This window comes from Epinephelus lanceolatus, chromosome 9, assembly GCF_041903045.1.
Source record: "Epinephelus lanceolatus isolate andai-2023 chromosome 9, ASM4190304v1, whole genome shotgun sequence".
NCBI lineage: Eukaryota > Metazoa > Chordata > Actinopteri > Perciformes > Serranidae > Epinephelus > Epinephelus lanceolatus.
Genome location: NC_135742.1, coordinates 1,891,666 through 1,907,500, shown reverse-complemented (window position 1 = coordinate 1,907,500; position 15,835 = coordinate 1,891,666). Strand labels below are relative to the sequence as shown.

Genomic DNA, 15,835 nt, shown 5'->3' with positions numbered 1-15,835 from the left:
TCCTTTATTGCCAATAGTTTTTTAATTTTTCCCCTCAAAGATAAAATAAATGCAGTATTTTTACTTTGTGGTGTGGCTTTTAGTGAAAGTGTTGCATCATATCAGGCAGAGCTCTGAAGTAATACTTTACTCTGCTGATCAAACATCAGCTCTTTTAATCTTGCCTCACCATCAGTGGTTCAATACAGGGTCCAATGTTAAGGGTTTTTCCTACTTGCCCTGCCGGGCAAGTACTTCTCAGATCTACTTGCCCCATCTAAATTCTTGCCCTGCTTAAGAGGTTCTTTTTCTGGCTGCGTGGTGCATATTTTCGCTCATCACTTATATCTTCCGTCAGCAGAGACGCTCAGCCACTGGAGGCAGCAGTTATAAAGTAACTCCTTAAATTAAATCTTGTTATATTCAGGTAAGTGTGAAGGGTGTTATAGAAGCATCCCCAAAGGGTTTTTGTACTGTGAATACCTGTGGGAAATCCTGACAGGATTGTTGAAAACAACTCGTTACCTGGAGAGGTTGTGTGTTAATGACACTCGTTACCTGGAGAGGTTGTGTGCTAATGCGTGTCAAAGTATCCTTGAGCAAGAAACTGAACGCCAAATTGCTCCCAATAATGTTTCCATCGGTGTGTGAGTGTGTTATAAAATGAGTAGGAAACACTTAACCTTAATGGTAGCTTCGGCCACCAGTGTATGAATGTGTGTGTGAATGTGACACGTAGAGTGAGAAGCGCTTTGAGTGGCTGGATGTCTAGAAAGGCGCTATACAAATGCAGGTCCATTTACCATTACCATGTTAATGACACTCTTCACCTGGAGAGAACGCGTGTGGCTCAGAAGCAGAGCGGGTCATCCACCCCCCGGTGAAGTGATCCCTGCCCATCTGGCGGTGGAGGTGTGGGTGCTGGCAGGGGCACGGGGGCAAAGCCAAACATCGTCATCTGCACACACTGTGATGACACACAGCTGGTTCAATATGGGTGAAGTTTCCCTTGATATCCATTGTCTTCTGTGGTGATCAGCAGTGATGTGGTGGTTCACTTTCACACTGTGATCTGTAGCCTATAGTTCGGCTTTAGCTTCTAACTATCTTTGTCTTTTTAACCTGTTGTTGCTGCTGAGTCAGTTTAACATCCTGGATATATCCTTCAAACACACACTGTAGACCCCTCTGTCTGCTTCTCTCTGGAACCACTCTTTGATTGTTCCAAAAATATGATCTTATTTCTTCAGGGAGTGCAGTTAGTTACAGTGTGAGCTCCATGCTTACTCTGACAGCTTGACTGACCATCACAAAGGGGCGGGGCTTAGCACAGGGTCAATTGTTATTTTTGTTCACTGAAGTAATAAATAGAAAGGCTCGATGCATCACTACTGCCATGGTCAGTCATGTTTTTGTCGCTGTGTGTTTGTCATACTTTGCAGAGTGATGGCAGGTTGGAAGAAGAACTGGAGGACACTGAGGCTGCTGGTCCTCTTCAGCCTCATCATCCTCTCTGAACAATTTGGTGAGAAATCTTTAACATTTTTACAATGTCAAGTTCTCAAGTTCAGGCTGTCTCTATAGTTGTAACCCCTTAAGCCCAATTCAGATCAAAGATTTGTGACGAGACAAAGTCGTTTTAGAACGTTGCAGAGAAAAGTTGTAGTGGTGTGAACTGGCCGGTCTGAGCTTGACTCAAGCCGGCTGATGGTGACACCTGCAACTCAAATGGTCAAATCGCCGGCGGCTGGTTGTAAAGCAGATCAACTGTTTCAACAGCCAATCAGCTTGTAGTGAAGTCTGCTGGTCAAGTCAAAATGACTGCAGACGGCGTGTTGGCTTGCTGCGACAGGTGCTCCGTCCCCACCAAGCTCTCGGTTTCCGTCTGACACCAGCACAGGGTGAGGACGGTGGGTCGCTGCTGCTGCTGGCTGTATGTGCTTAAGCCCCACCCACACACACAAATTCTCATTGACTGATGAATTAGTGCTGATTAATTTATATTATTGTGGTGTATTGATTATGAATACAGTCCATCTGATGCTGGTTTTGTTTCATCACTGTAGCCAGTATCTCACTATCACTATCCTCATTCAGATTTTAAGAAGCTACAAATTATATCCAGCCACAAAATAAGTCTGAAAAGCTGCAAATTAGTACAGAAGTACAGAGAGTTGTTGACCAGAGATGATTCTTTGTGGTGAATTTCTGGTCTGAACTGGGCTTTAGATTTAGTCCTGGTTGATTTGGCGATACCTGTGGTCATCATGGTGATGTCACACCTCTGAACAGAAGAAGTCTGTGTGAAATCAATACAGCGGCTGTTTTGCTCTCAAGTCTGTGTATTAATAGCCCCTTTTACACTGCCAGATCTTCTGCGAATGTTGGGCTGTTTTGCCGGCAAGCTGCGAGCGTTTAGACACACAGAGCCGGATTGGCGAGTTGATCCGAGGTGCCAAATTTTCCGCCTCGTAGGGTAGACATATTGGTGGAACCCTTTTAGTTTAAACAGACCGAGGCGGCCTTCTGCAACGGGAGGAGCTGTTGATGACTTGTGGGAGGAGCTGTTGATGACGCTGCACGTGTGACCCACTGGCGGTGGATAAACAGGTAACAGCTGATAGCAGGAATTAGCGAGCAGCTAGTAGCAAGAGGGAAACACAAACCTGACAGACACTGTAAAGATGAGCAACTGGGGAGACAAGGAATTGTGCGCCCTCCTTGTCCTCGCAAACGAAGAGGCCATTAACCGTCAGATGACGGGGACGGTGAAGAACGGGCCGACTTAGGAGAGAATCGCCGAAGGACTGACCAGCCGCGGCTTCCCTCCCACGTCTGTTTACGTCACACGCTGAGCTACACGTTTTGTTACTTGCTCACGCCCCCCATTGCCCCGAAAAAGGCACATTCTGTATAAACAAAAGTAGGTAGGCGGCATTTTGCTGCACTCCCCGATTTTGTTTTTATACTGCCAATGCTGAAAAAAGACTGATTGGGCTTTCCTGCAAATTTGCACAATTCCTGTTTAAAAATGGCTAATGACTGCAACACAGACCAAGCTCTCCCCTTACAGACTATTTAACAGAGGACATTTTGAAGGATTTTAGTACTCTGATTTCTCCTTCATGTTTGAACCAAAATAAGAGATCACAACTGTGAGGAAACCATATAACCCAGATAAAAAAACATACAGTGCACTAACTAATGTCTTGTTATTTTAAATTACACTACAGTAACAGACAGTGCAGTTTAATCCTACAGCAAACACTCAGTAAGCACCTGCTTTGTCAGAAACACAACAGAAGAGCAGCTGGTGTCATTTGCACGTTGAATAAAGATGTCAGTCTATAAGCATGAGGATGAGCAGCACTAACAAGGGATCCTGTGAATCATTAAATGTAACATTTCTTTCCCAGAGGTGAGAGATGATGAGTGGGAGGAGCTCGGCCCTGATATCGCTGCACTGCACCGCCTCAGAGGACTGCATGAACACATGTTCCATGAAAGGCTCAAGAACCCATCGGACCAAAGGTGTCTTAATAAATGTTTGAATAAATGTCTCCTTCTCAACCTTTATAGACCCTTTTACTGTTAGTAAACAATATAATGTTTTTGGTGGGTGGGGCTTAGCTGGAGGCAAAACAATCCACAGACATTAGGTAGTGCTAACTTAAGTTAAAGTTAAAGTCCCACTGATTGTCACACACCTGAGTGTGTGAAATTTGTTCTCTGCATGTGACCCATCCCCTGAGGGAGCGGTGAGCAGCAGCGGATCCAACCCACCCCCCAATCCCGACCTGTGATGCCGAGTGCCATTTTAATAGTCTTTGGTATGACCTGGCCGGGGATCCAACCCATAACCTCCCAGTCTCAGGGCAGACACTCTACCACTAGGCCACTGAGCTAGCAAGTTCCTGTGGCTTGTTTTCAACAATGGAGGAAGATGATGTGAGTGGTGCGTTCAGAAACACTCATTCTGAGCGTGGGAGCGCACTCTGACACAAACTAGACTGTTTGTAAATTCGTAGCACTGTCTGAATGTAGCGTTGGGTTATCCAGAGCAGCGCACTCTCAGAGTGGCAGAGCGCACTCTGGACACTCTGTCTGTGGAGACGGAGCAGCAGAGCGCCGAGCGGAGTGAATGTGTGATTAACTTAACCGTTGGTTCATTCATGTAGAAATATAACGCTGCGTTTCTTCCACCAACAGGGCTCTCATTTTAGTGTAGAGCGTCAGACTGAATTTACCAACGCACCATGTCAGGTCACTCACTCTCCGGGACCGCCAGTGTTACTTGAATAAGTAAACACTGACCAACGGGACCAGACTGGCCGACCCGTATGCTCTCACTCAGTGGATGGATGATGTCACAGGAAGCCAATCTTACAAAGGAGGACCACACTTGTTTGTTTTGCTATGGAAGCTAACGTTAGCTAATGTGCTAAAAAGTTAGCGTTGCAGAGAAATCCAATCTTCCTCTTAATCCCTCCCCAGTTTCTGATGAGGTGGACATGATAACCCTTAATACACATAACCTTATTCATCCCTACAACAGGAAATACTTTTTCCCTAACCTGATATGAAGTGTGCGCTGCACATGTGAGCATTTTTGATGATGGCCTCCGTCCAGTCCTTTGGTCTTATCACATTTAACCATAGTTGTCTTTGTTTTTGTTGACGGGCAGTGGCGGCTGGTTGCATATTATAAGTGCCCTCTGGTGCATCATTTCTGGACCGAAACATTGATAGAGAACATAATCCACAGAAAGCCGCACCCCTTGTGCTTTTATTGTCTTTTGGCTTGTATAAAGATTTTAAGTAAGTTTCTTGAAACTCTTTATTAGTCAGCCACTTCTCTCCTTCTCTCTTCTACACTTGAGAATGGCAGGCAGCGCACATTGGAGAGAAGAACTAGTCAGGGTAGCCACGATGTGGAGATCTGCTTAGCAAATATGACAAAACAGCTTTTCTTCTGGCGAATCAACATGTGTCCAAACAGCAGCAGCGTGTAGGACTTTACATTAGGGCTGTAATGGTACACAGATGTTATGGTTCAAAAACAAAAACCCCAGGGGCCAGTTCCACCAACTGGTCTTAACTACGCCTGGTCTTAACTCCTAAGATGGTCTTTGTTAAGAGCAGTCTTAAGGAGTGGACTTACGCCGGTTGCACCGACAGGGCTTACGACTGGTCTTAGCTACGCCAGTTTTAGCCGTGCGTGTCCATGTGAATGCCCCTGGAATGACGCACGCGGCCTGTTTAGAGGAGCGCGGTGACGTCAAATGACACGTTGCTAATTCACCCCGTGTGCTTGACAGTTGACAATTGACAGTTGACAGCCCCTCTCATCTATGTTGATGGTTTATTTACAGTTTAAGATTTGAAGAAAACATGGAGGATCAACAAAAAAGAAAGGGTAACTTTACCGACATTGAAATTAGAAAATTAATGGAGCTGTAAAACCAGCACAGAGACGTGTTGACTACCAAGCAGTCGGACGTCATCACAAATAAGAAAAAACAGTCAGTATGGGCAGAGATAACGGGGCACATCAATATGTGTTCAGACTTTGGCTGCCTTCGTACAGAGGCTGACATGAGGAAGAAGTGGAAAGATCACCTTAGCAAGGCAAAAAAAGATGTCTCCTCCAAAAAAATTAATCTGGTGACAGCTCTTCAGTAAGTTCAAACAGATCTCTCCGAATCGAAACATCTCAATCAGCTCCTCGTCATTACACATCCAATGGATTGCTTCTGTCCCTAATTACTCTCTCCCGTCTAAATGCCCGCTCGTTGTACAGACGGTGGTATTATCAAGCTGCTCTAAAGCCGCAGCTTGATAATGACCTTACAGCTGCTCTTGACTAGGCATAAGATTTCACCCAGACTTAGTGAGAAGAAGGCTTAAGCCTAGATGGTGCAACCGGCGTAACTATTAGGTCGGACTTAGAACACCAAGTTACGACCGACTTAGCTTAAGACCAGACGTGAGCCCTGTTGGTGCAACCGGCCCCAGATGTATAAGCACACATTTCTAGGGAGGCTGCAGTGCAAATGTCAAACACCGACACAATCATCCTGCTGGGGACTGAGGCAGCATTTTGCCAACTAGCAACTTTGGTAAACCTTGGTCATTAAAACAAAAAGAATCCTTTTAAATACATACGTACTACACTGTACGAACACTGTACGAATGCTTAAAGGCTGAGACACACCAAACTGACATCAGAGAACAAGCAGCAACAAATGTCGCCTACTACGTTGCCTCACACTGCCTGTGTCTCAACCAAAAAGCTGCACATGAACACAAAGCAAAGACTACAGCCGAAGGCCAATCAGCACGTATGTTCTTCACCTGCATGAAAGGAAATACCTCTCCATATCAGCAGACAATGGTATTCTGTATTCATCATGCAAAAAGAGAAACTGGAAGACTGTCTTGACGCTAGTTAGCCAGTTAGCACATTAACAACACAATCAGAGCATATTTACTGTGCGCCAGTGAAAATAACACAAACCATCAGGAAACCTTTCTGCAAAAGAGCTCAAAGGATAAAGGACATTGAACGCATGGTCCAGGAAGCTGAGAAGTACAAGGCTGAAGACGATGTCCAGCGTGACAAGGTGTCTGCTAAGAACGGCCTGGAGTCATACGCTTTCAACATGAAGTCGACTGTGGAGGATGAAAAACTTGCTGGCAAAATAAGTGAAGACGACAAGCACAATTTTACCTTAAACTATATCTTTGTTTTGACCTCACTCCCTTGTGACGTTAGCTCTTTGTTTACTTCCACCTCTTCCGTTTCTCTTCTTGTGCACTGAGCTGAACTTTGATGCCGATTCAACATGATGCATCAGTGGGAAAAAAGTTGACAAGCACAGATGGGGACCAAACCTGCTGGACACAGTGCAGCGACTAGGCTAACAGACACTCAACAAAAGTTTAACATTGAGTGAAGGCCAACCTTCAGATTGGTGTGTCAGGGCCTTTACACCCATAAGGCAAAAAGTCACGACAGGCTATAAAACCAAGAAGCATATCTTAGGTTTTGAATCTTAAAATACTACACAAGTTACTCTGTCCTTGTCCCAGTGACCAGCACAACTGGGTGGTGGCATCGAATGTGTTAGGATGTTGGATGTGTTTTCATTCCATACCCTAACGACAGTGGAGCAATGCCAAGACACTGTCCTCGTCATATTCACAACTTTTTCTCCAGTGCTGTTCTAGCTGATTGGGAGTCTGTGAGTCCTCCAGCTCTGCCATTTCATTTGCGCTCACCATTGTGTGACAGACTCACATGTGCTAATGGTGTATGCCTAAAAGTTTCTGGGTGGAACTTTGGTTCCACCTAAAAAGGGTACTTTGCCAATTTTCAACCAAAAGAATACAATTACGAACTAGGTTTCACCATGCACAACTTTTATTGGTTCACCGCTGTTGCTACTGCAAAGAAAGCTAATGTCAGTTCAATTTGGACAAGCAAACACAGAAGGGCTCTTTTGATAGTAAATGTTGCCGACCACTGGTCTAGAGTATTTACTGGCCAGGCCGATTCATTGGTTTAGCACTAGTGTCCGTTACTGATTCCATGGGGTGTTTGTATTTCAGTCAAGAGGGGGAAAAAGAGAACTGAAAAGGTAACCATGACTGTATTTCATCTTAGGGGCACATCCACCCATGGGGCCAGAGCTAAGAGATCCAGTAGCGGGTAAGAAGAATTCATCTACACTAGTTCTGGTGACAATACAATATTTTAGGTGTAGACCTTAACACCTTACTGATGCCACTGAATAAGGTGGGCCTTATAAGGCAGGCCCAACTCAATAGTTATTATAAGTGCTTCTAACTGTAAAACTAACTATTTTTCTTTTAGTTATTCAAATGGGTTTCTCTTAGGAAAGGTGCTATAAAACACTAGTCAGATTAAGTTTTCATGTGGTCTTCACCAGGTATTGCTTAATCTGTGTAATTGCTGTCTACCTCTCTATGATATAAACATGTCAATTGTCTTTTAGAACGAATACAGACAAAGACCCAATGAGTTTGCTGGATGCTCTTCAGGAGTCTGAGAATTTCACAGCTTCTGTCATTCAAAGAGGACAGGTGAGTGAATTTTAAAATAAAATGGAGAGCAGCAGTAAGCTCAGAGGTGCTGAACTACATTTTACTGGAACCTCAAATAAGTGTTTTATTAAACGACAAAAACCTGGTAATAAAAGGAGTTGATATAAAGTAATCTATATTAATATCTGTAGATGTATCTTGCCCTGACTTTAACTGCACTTTCTGCTGTGTTTATATGTTATTTTAACTTACAGGATTTTGAGAGCTTCTTGGCAGCTATTGATGAACAGAAGACACAAGATTGGCTGCTACGTGCTTCAGAGATCTCATGCAGCTACAGCCAAAAACTTCTGGTCATGACTGACGAAGAAAGTTCAACAAATGAAAGAGTGCAACAGGAATACAGCTTGGATCCTCATAACTCATTGATAGTCAGCAAAGAATGCTTGTACAATGTCTCATGTGTACCAGAAGCAGATAGCTACACTATAGTGAAAATATTTGGAAATGTTTCAGAAGATGGAGAAACCATATCCGGCCTTTCTGGCTCATCACTTGCAGAGTTGGTGTTGAACCCATCACTGAAAACTGCGCCTGTTTTCTCGCTTGATGGAAACACAACCAAACAATTCCATTATAGCTTCATTCGAGTTTTTATGGCCAGTGGCACCAAAGCAGTCTTAGAGACAAACCAGGAGAATCAACAGACTTACCTGGCCATGACTGAACTTGAATCAGTTTCTAGCTACCAATCACAAACACCAGCTGATCATACCACACATTATGACCACCAGCAGATCCTCATTATGGAAGATGACTCTACTATCAAAGACGCTGCTGTTTATCTTTATGAAAACCATCCGACAACGACCTCTGTCTACACTCTTGATAGTAACCAAAAACCAGAACTGATCCACGGTGCGGCCGTGCCTCTGTCGGAGGACAGCACACTGGTGCTGGTAGGACATGGCAAGAAAGACTCAGGAGAGATGACACTGGCGGGGCACACAGCACGAGATGTTGCCAAAATCATTCAACACACCTTCAGGGTCTCTGATAAAATCAAAACAACAAGTGTTGTGGCACCTGAGGTCGGATCAGATAAAGCATTCGTTGAAACCCTGCTGAGGGAGCTACATGACACCGCCAACATCAAGACAGAGCTGCACCTCAGGGATACTCTGGTTCAGGTCAGGCACACAGGAGAGAAAATCACCCCAGAGATCGTTCCAGAAGGGCTGCGATGGCGAGGTAAAGGTGACAGCAAGAAAGTGGTGGCCAATCGCGATAGGAAGGGATATGTACTTCTTAGAGAGGAGCCCGCCAATAGAGGAGAGGCAGTTTTTCCCAATGAAAGAAACCTTCTAATACCCAAGAATCCAGTCAATCGTTTTAAGGTCTACAGAGACAGCTGGCCAGATGTGCCAAAGAGATTTATTGACCAGAATGTTTTAGAAAAGTTTGACAGTGCTGACCAAATACGTCATGCTTGTGATGAACTTGAAGCTCTATCTTGGGCATTCTTTCACACAGACCTGCCCCTTCCAGAAAAAATTAACACTGAAAACTTAAATCTGAAAGAGTATTTTCTAACAAAAAAAATTTATTTAAACAATGAGAGGAAATGGAAGTTAGAGAGAAGATTAACTGAGCAAGAACAAAAGAATATTCTCTCCCACTCTTACAAGATTAAGTCAGGAAAAGATGTCAGAAATATCATTCATCACTATGCAAAGAATGGAGAAAACAGCCTTACATACCTGATGGTCAAAGACTGGATATTCAGTGTTGATCCTATAAGTCTGTATGTCGCTCCAATTGGAAAAAAGCTTGACAACAATCAGATAGAAGATGACCAGAAAATTAATGAAGTTCATGAGCGCATTCGTGATCACATAGACAAAGAAAAATACTCAGACATGCGACCACGAATTCTTAATGACAACAATATAAATAACCCAAAAGAAAGCTACACTGAATATGTGAAAGGTATTTTTCTTGGAGAGCATACAACTACTGTACCACTATCCACTGAGGCCTGGTACACCACATATTTCACTGCATCAGTTATATCTGAATCTGCTAGAAACTTCCGGACATTTCCTCTGGTGCTTATGGCCCTGGATATGGCCGACAGTCCAGACAACAACATTCGAGAGAAAGGACAGGATTTTCTTTTAGAAGAGCATTCAATGGCAAGAGGCCTTACTTGGGTTGACCCAAGCAGACGTGGATTTAGTGGCTCAGCAACACCTGAAGGTTCCAGCAAATTAGAAAACCGATACAACCCTAGAAATAAGAAAGACTTAATGAATGACCTTAAAAAACTCATAACAAGAGAAGTTAAACAGTACCAATCGTGGATTCAAGATGAAAATGAAATTTGGCCTCAGATATTGAAAACTGCAGAAAAATACAAGATAACTGAAAGTAATTCAGTTCAAGAAACAAACAATTATAAAACTTTCAAAGCAAAAGACAGCAACAGACCCTCGGCATCTGGCTCATTAGGAGGCTATGATGATGGCCAGGTAACACCTCAAGACTTAAAATCTGCCTCAGAGTTGGAAAATTCCGTCAAACTTGAATCATATTTCTCCAGGGTGAGAATATTATCAGCTGAACAAATTCACACTCAGTTAAGGGCAAAATATGGTGAAAATCTGGCAGAGTTGAGCGTCCAGGGGGACAGTGCCAGAATAGAAAATGGACAGTTCATATGTCAACTGTTCAAGGGTGCTGATACTGAACCTCATGAGTTTAGGGCCGAGTTATCTCCAGAGAGTCAAAGTTACAATGACAGGTTGTTGGAGAGCATTGACACAGCAATTAATGACATGGAGATTCACAGTTCAACCTCCTCCCATCAAGTCAACAAGTATGTAGAGCACACTGGGACTGCTGTTGGGACACTTGGCCTCATGCTGGGAATGAGAGGAGCTGTTCGTGCTTTTGAACAAGGTGACATCGCAGATGGTGTGGTGGGATCTCTGCAAACTGCTCATGGCGTGACGACTATGACAACATCTGTTATTGCAAGACAAAGTCTGTCCTCAGAGACAAGAATCACCAGAGCTGCAACAGCGATCATGAAAAGCCCTGCCATAAAGGGCACTATGACGGTTATACCAGTAGTGGGAATGGGATTTGGGGTATACAATTTGGCACAAGATTTGAAGCGAGGTGACACCCTGGGATATATTGATGCTGCCCTAGATGCTGGTATGATTCCTTTGGATGCTCTTGCAATTGTTCAGCCTGAAGTAGCACCGCTTATAGTGGCTCTGTCAGCAGTCCGGACAGTCATTGATGATGTTTATATGGGCATACAGAACGAACTAAAAAACATCCCGAAGGAAGCTGGAGTTCTGGAGAAACTGCGGGCTGTTTCTTTTGGCTTTGTAAAGGGAACTTTACACTTTGCAATTCACGTAGCAAGCTTCTTCTACAATTGGCGTTACGATGAAATTGCGGAGGGGCACAGATTCGTTGAGCAGATATCAGACTATCACAAATATTACAGAATTACAAAGGAACAGGATGGAACGAGGGCCATTGATTTTAGTGGTGGTGACGCTTCTTGGAATGGAGGAGGTATTTACTTCGACCTTGCGGACCACGGCGAGTCTGAGCTCTGCTTGCACTATTTTGTATCTAATGATGAGAAATATGGGAAGAGTTGTGAGAAAATTGATACACATGGAAGCAAAGATATAATTCTTGGCCTGGGAGAGTCACATCAATTAGAGTACACAAAATTACAGAAGAAAATCCTCATGTTCATACCAGCCGGCTCTGTGAATGTAGTTTCAGGTTATAAAGCTGTATCAAACTCAAGTTATGGGGTATACAAGGGAAATAGAGATGCTAATCATTTTTTTGCAATTCAGAAGGCAGAACAAAAAATGATTCAAGTCATGTTAAACTACCATTACATGCTTTACGGTGAACCAGGTGATGACATATTCTACCTGGGTCCACAGAGAAGTTTCGTTCAAGGCTCGAGTGGAAAAGACACATACATCATTCCTGAAAATGGAGGGAAAACAATCATTAACAACTACGATCCTTCCAAAGCACTAGACATTCTTCATTTCAGCGTTAATTACAGTCAGATATCTGTGTCTAAATCTGGAGATGATGTTGTGTTGATGTATGAGAGCAGTCATTCTGTTACCATACAAGGATGGTTTTTAGGGGAACTGTATCGTCACATGACCATGATGTCAGGAGACGGAGTCTTGTTTGAGATTTCCTCCACTGTGATTTCTTCTGTACAGCTGGTGGCTAGAGGAATTAACAAGATGTTTAAGACACAAGGTGAAACTGTGGACGCATCAGAGCCACTTCTAAGTACAGTAACAAATATCTTGGGGACTCGGTATAATGACGTGCTCATTGGAAATAGAGAAAATAATCTGATAGATGGAGGAGGAGGAGTTTTTGATTATTTGATTGGTGGTGAAGGAGAAGACATATATATAGTGAAAGACAGAGGACACAGAGAAGAGTCTTCAGTGTGGATTGACAATGGTGCGAGGGACTCTAAAATAGACATGGTCATAATAGAAGCAAATTTCCACACTTTTAAAGCCAGGGCAGTACATGACTTGGTTGTTCTGAACGCATTCCACGACAATGCACGCGTCAATGTGATTATAGTTTTTTGGTTCAGGTCACCAGCATACAGACATTTGCTTGTTGTCACAAAGGATCTGATCACTTTCACAATCTCAGATAACAAGGCTGACTGCCTGGAGAGTGACCCGTTCAACAAGTGCATAAAAAGTCGCAGCATTGACTACAGTAACTCCACATCTGCTCTGGCGGTGGACCTTGAAAAGGACGAGGCTTTTGACAGCGTGACAGAAGTACACGGGTCAGAGTTTGATGATGACATTAGAGGGAATAAACATCACAATGTTATTTTCCCAGGAAAAGGAAACGATTTCATCGAGGGCAGAGGAGGGGAGGACTGGTATGTTATCACACCAGGCCAAGGAGTCAAAACCATCAACAATAAATCACCAGATCTAGCTTTGGATATTCTCTTCCTGAAAGAACAATATCACCATATAAAATGTAGTTGTGAAGAACAGAGCATTATCATTTGGGTACACGGAAAGCAAGATGTTATTTTACAGAACTGGTTTGATTCAAAGAATTATCAGCACCTGCAGATCAAGACCAGTGACGGAATAACAGCTGGACTGATGCCCAACCACAGCAGCTGTGCCGAGTCTCTAATGTTCCCCTTAACTGCTGATTATAGAAACCAGGAACCTGAACCACTTCATTCACTCCAAACAACTCTCCAGAAACGGTCAGTAGATGTAGAAGATGATTTGACTTCTTCTGGACATGATGGGTGTTTCCGATATACAAGAAAAAATTCTGAGGACAGATTCTTCTGTGACCGTCAAGGCAAAGTGATGATGATGAATAATGCAGAGTCAGTCAAAGAAATGTATGGTTCCTCAGGTTTCGACATCATGGTTGGGAACAGCAAAGAGAATTTGCTTGATCCTTACACCGGAGGTGCATTGATGTTTGGAGGTGAAGGAAAAGACACTTACATAATCAAACATGAGTATGGAAACAACTTATTGATCGATAACTTTGCAGAAGATCAGAATATTGATACTGTGTTGGTTGACATGGATTTTTTTGATGGCAGCCAAGTTGCATTTGACTCATCAACAGCAGATCTGAATGTGACGATCACAACAAATGGGGAACAATTAAAATTCAGTCTGCTCAACTACAATGATGGTGACCAACATCAGCACCTAGAGTTTCTGAGCTCTGACGGAGTGACTTTTAAATTGATATCACTAAACTCAACTGAAGATGCTCCTTCCTTTCAAATTGAAGCTTTCAAAGTGACTCTGAAACAATTGCAGGTTGACTGCCGTTTGGACTTTAGCTCTCAGAGAAATCTGTCAAAGGTCCACACTGTGCAAGGCTGTCCTGCCCAGTCCAATGACATACTAGGCAATGACCGAGACAATGTTCTAATTGGTGGATGGAAGGATGACGCCTTGGAAGGAGGTGAAGGAGATGACACACTCATAGGGGGAAAAGGAGCTGACATCCTGATTGGTGATTTGGGAGACGACACTCTTTATGGCGGTGATGGAAATGACACGATGATGGGAAACTCTGGTCGGGATGTTTTCATTCCTGGACCAGTGGCTGATCTGGTGGATGGCGGTCCTGGCAGAGACGCTGTTCTCTACCGAGGTGATCCTGACACAGGTAAAGGGGTTTATGTTAACCTGCTGACTGGACAAGGCCGCTATGCCGATGCTGAGGGGGACGTGCTGAAGGACATTGAGACAGTCATTGGCACCATATATTCTGATGTCTTGGTGTCTGGTTATGAAAGTGCTCTTCTCAAAGGCTCTGACGGCAATGACATCTTAGCGTCCACTGGTGGTGATTACTTGGTCGGGGGTGATGGAAATGACATTTACATGTTGGCTTTCTACCACGGTTCAGTCACCATTGATAACTGTGCAAGTGACACAGCTACAGACGTCTTGTACTTGAGCTCACAGTCAACACAGATATCTGAGTGCCAACGTTTAACTGACAAAGTTCTCCTGACTTTCTCTGGACCCAACCAAAGTACTGTTAATATTGCACTGAAAGGCTGGATCAGTGATGATAATGAGTGTGGTCATTTGAAATTTTTTTACAGAAATGGGGAGGTGTCCGTGAGTGAGCTGCTGCAAGAGTGTCAGTCAGAATAGAAGAAAACAGCTTAGTCTTCAGCCATCGGTTTATCTGCAGTCTTGTCCTCTTCCGCTGTGTTGTCATTTTACAAACATGCAGAAAATCAGTTTTAAAGGCGCAAAAACAAAAGTCGTAGAAACAAACAGAAACAACTGTTGATGCAGATGTAATGTAGAGTTCTATAATGCTGCAGCTGAAATGTATCTTTGAAAGCAAAGACACAGCATCTGAATTTAATTCATCATTTGTAATTTTATCTGCATTTATCTTTTGTTATTTCCAGTTGTTTGTTACTTTGAAAGCTTGTGGTCAAGACATCTGATGAATGACACTGACTAACCTTGCTTTCTTTTTAAGAGGGTGAGTGAAGTGGATCACATTTAGTAATGTTTTAAACGGATGTTACTGGATCTGAATGTTACTGGATTTGAGCTGGATCTTATTCACTACATATATGCTGCTTTGATTTAAATGTTAAGGCATTTTTTTAATGTAGTCAAATTCATCTAACTTTTATTGCACTCAAATGTTTCATAATCATACCAATTAATATGGATTCTTTTGCGTTATTCTTGGAAATAAAATCATTAAAATTATTATTGTGTGTTGACAGATCGTTTTAAAGACTAATGTCCTTCCCTCACTAAGTTTTAAAGTTTGGTTAAAATAAAAGTACAGTTTGCTTCATCGCTTCATGCATTTGCCATAGAAAAGCCCAACGGTTGACACACTGTGACATTTCAGGTGGTAAAGACACAGGTTCAACCAGAGCCATGAGGGTTGAGTCAGCTAAGCTTCAGAAAGCAAGTGAGGCTGATTAAGATCCATCTTTTCAATTAAGCAACCGCAGGACTTCTATGTAAGAGAAATACAAACTGGTTGATAGTATTGTAAACTGGTGTGATATTTTATATTTATTTTGAACGTTAAAAAAGGACACGAACAAACAAACAAGCAGACAGAAAGAAAGTAATACTTACGAATAATAATAATAAAGGCGGCATGGTGGTACAGTGGTTAGCATTGTTGCCTCGCAGCAAGAAGGTTCCTG

The 15,835-nt window shown here is 43.0% G+C and overlaps 1 protein-coding gene and 1 long non-coding RNA gene across 2 annotated transcripts in view; one reads left to right on the top strand and one right to left on the bottom strand.

The window, feature by feature from the left end:
- The window catches only part of LOC144464312 (uncharacterized), an 18,365-nt gene extending 2,985 nt beyond the window's left edge, over nt 1–15,380 (top strand). The window contains exons 2-6 of the mRNA XM_078171026.1: nt 1,422–1,504; nt 3,396–3,510; nt 7,646–7,690; nt 7,998–8,085; nt 8,301–15,380. Coding sequence (XP_078027152.1) covers nt 1,426–1,504; nt 3,396–3,510; nt 7,646–7,690; nt 7,998–8,085; nt 8,301–14,801 — 6,828 coding nt within the window. The 5' untranslated portion in view covers nt 1,422–1,425 and the 3' untranslated portion in view covers nt 14,802–15,380. The remainder of the gene's footprint in view (nt 1–1,421; nt 1,505–3,395; nt 3,511–7,645; nt 7,691–7,997; nt 8,086–8,300) is intronic.
- The window catches only part of LOC144464322 (uncharacterized), a 59,573-nt gene that overhangs the window by 31,285 nt on the left and 12,453 nt on the right, over nt 1–15,835 (bottom strand). The window lies entirely within an intron of this gene.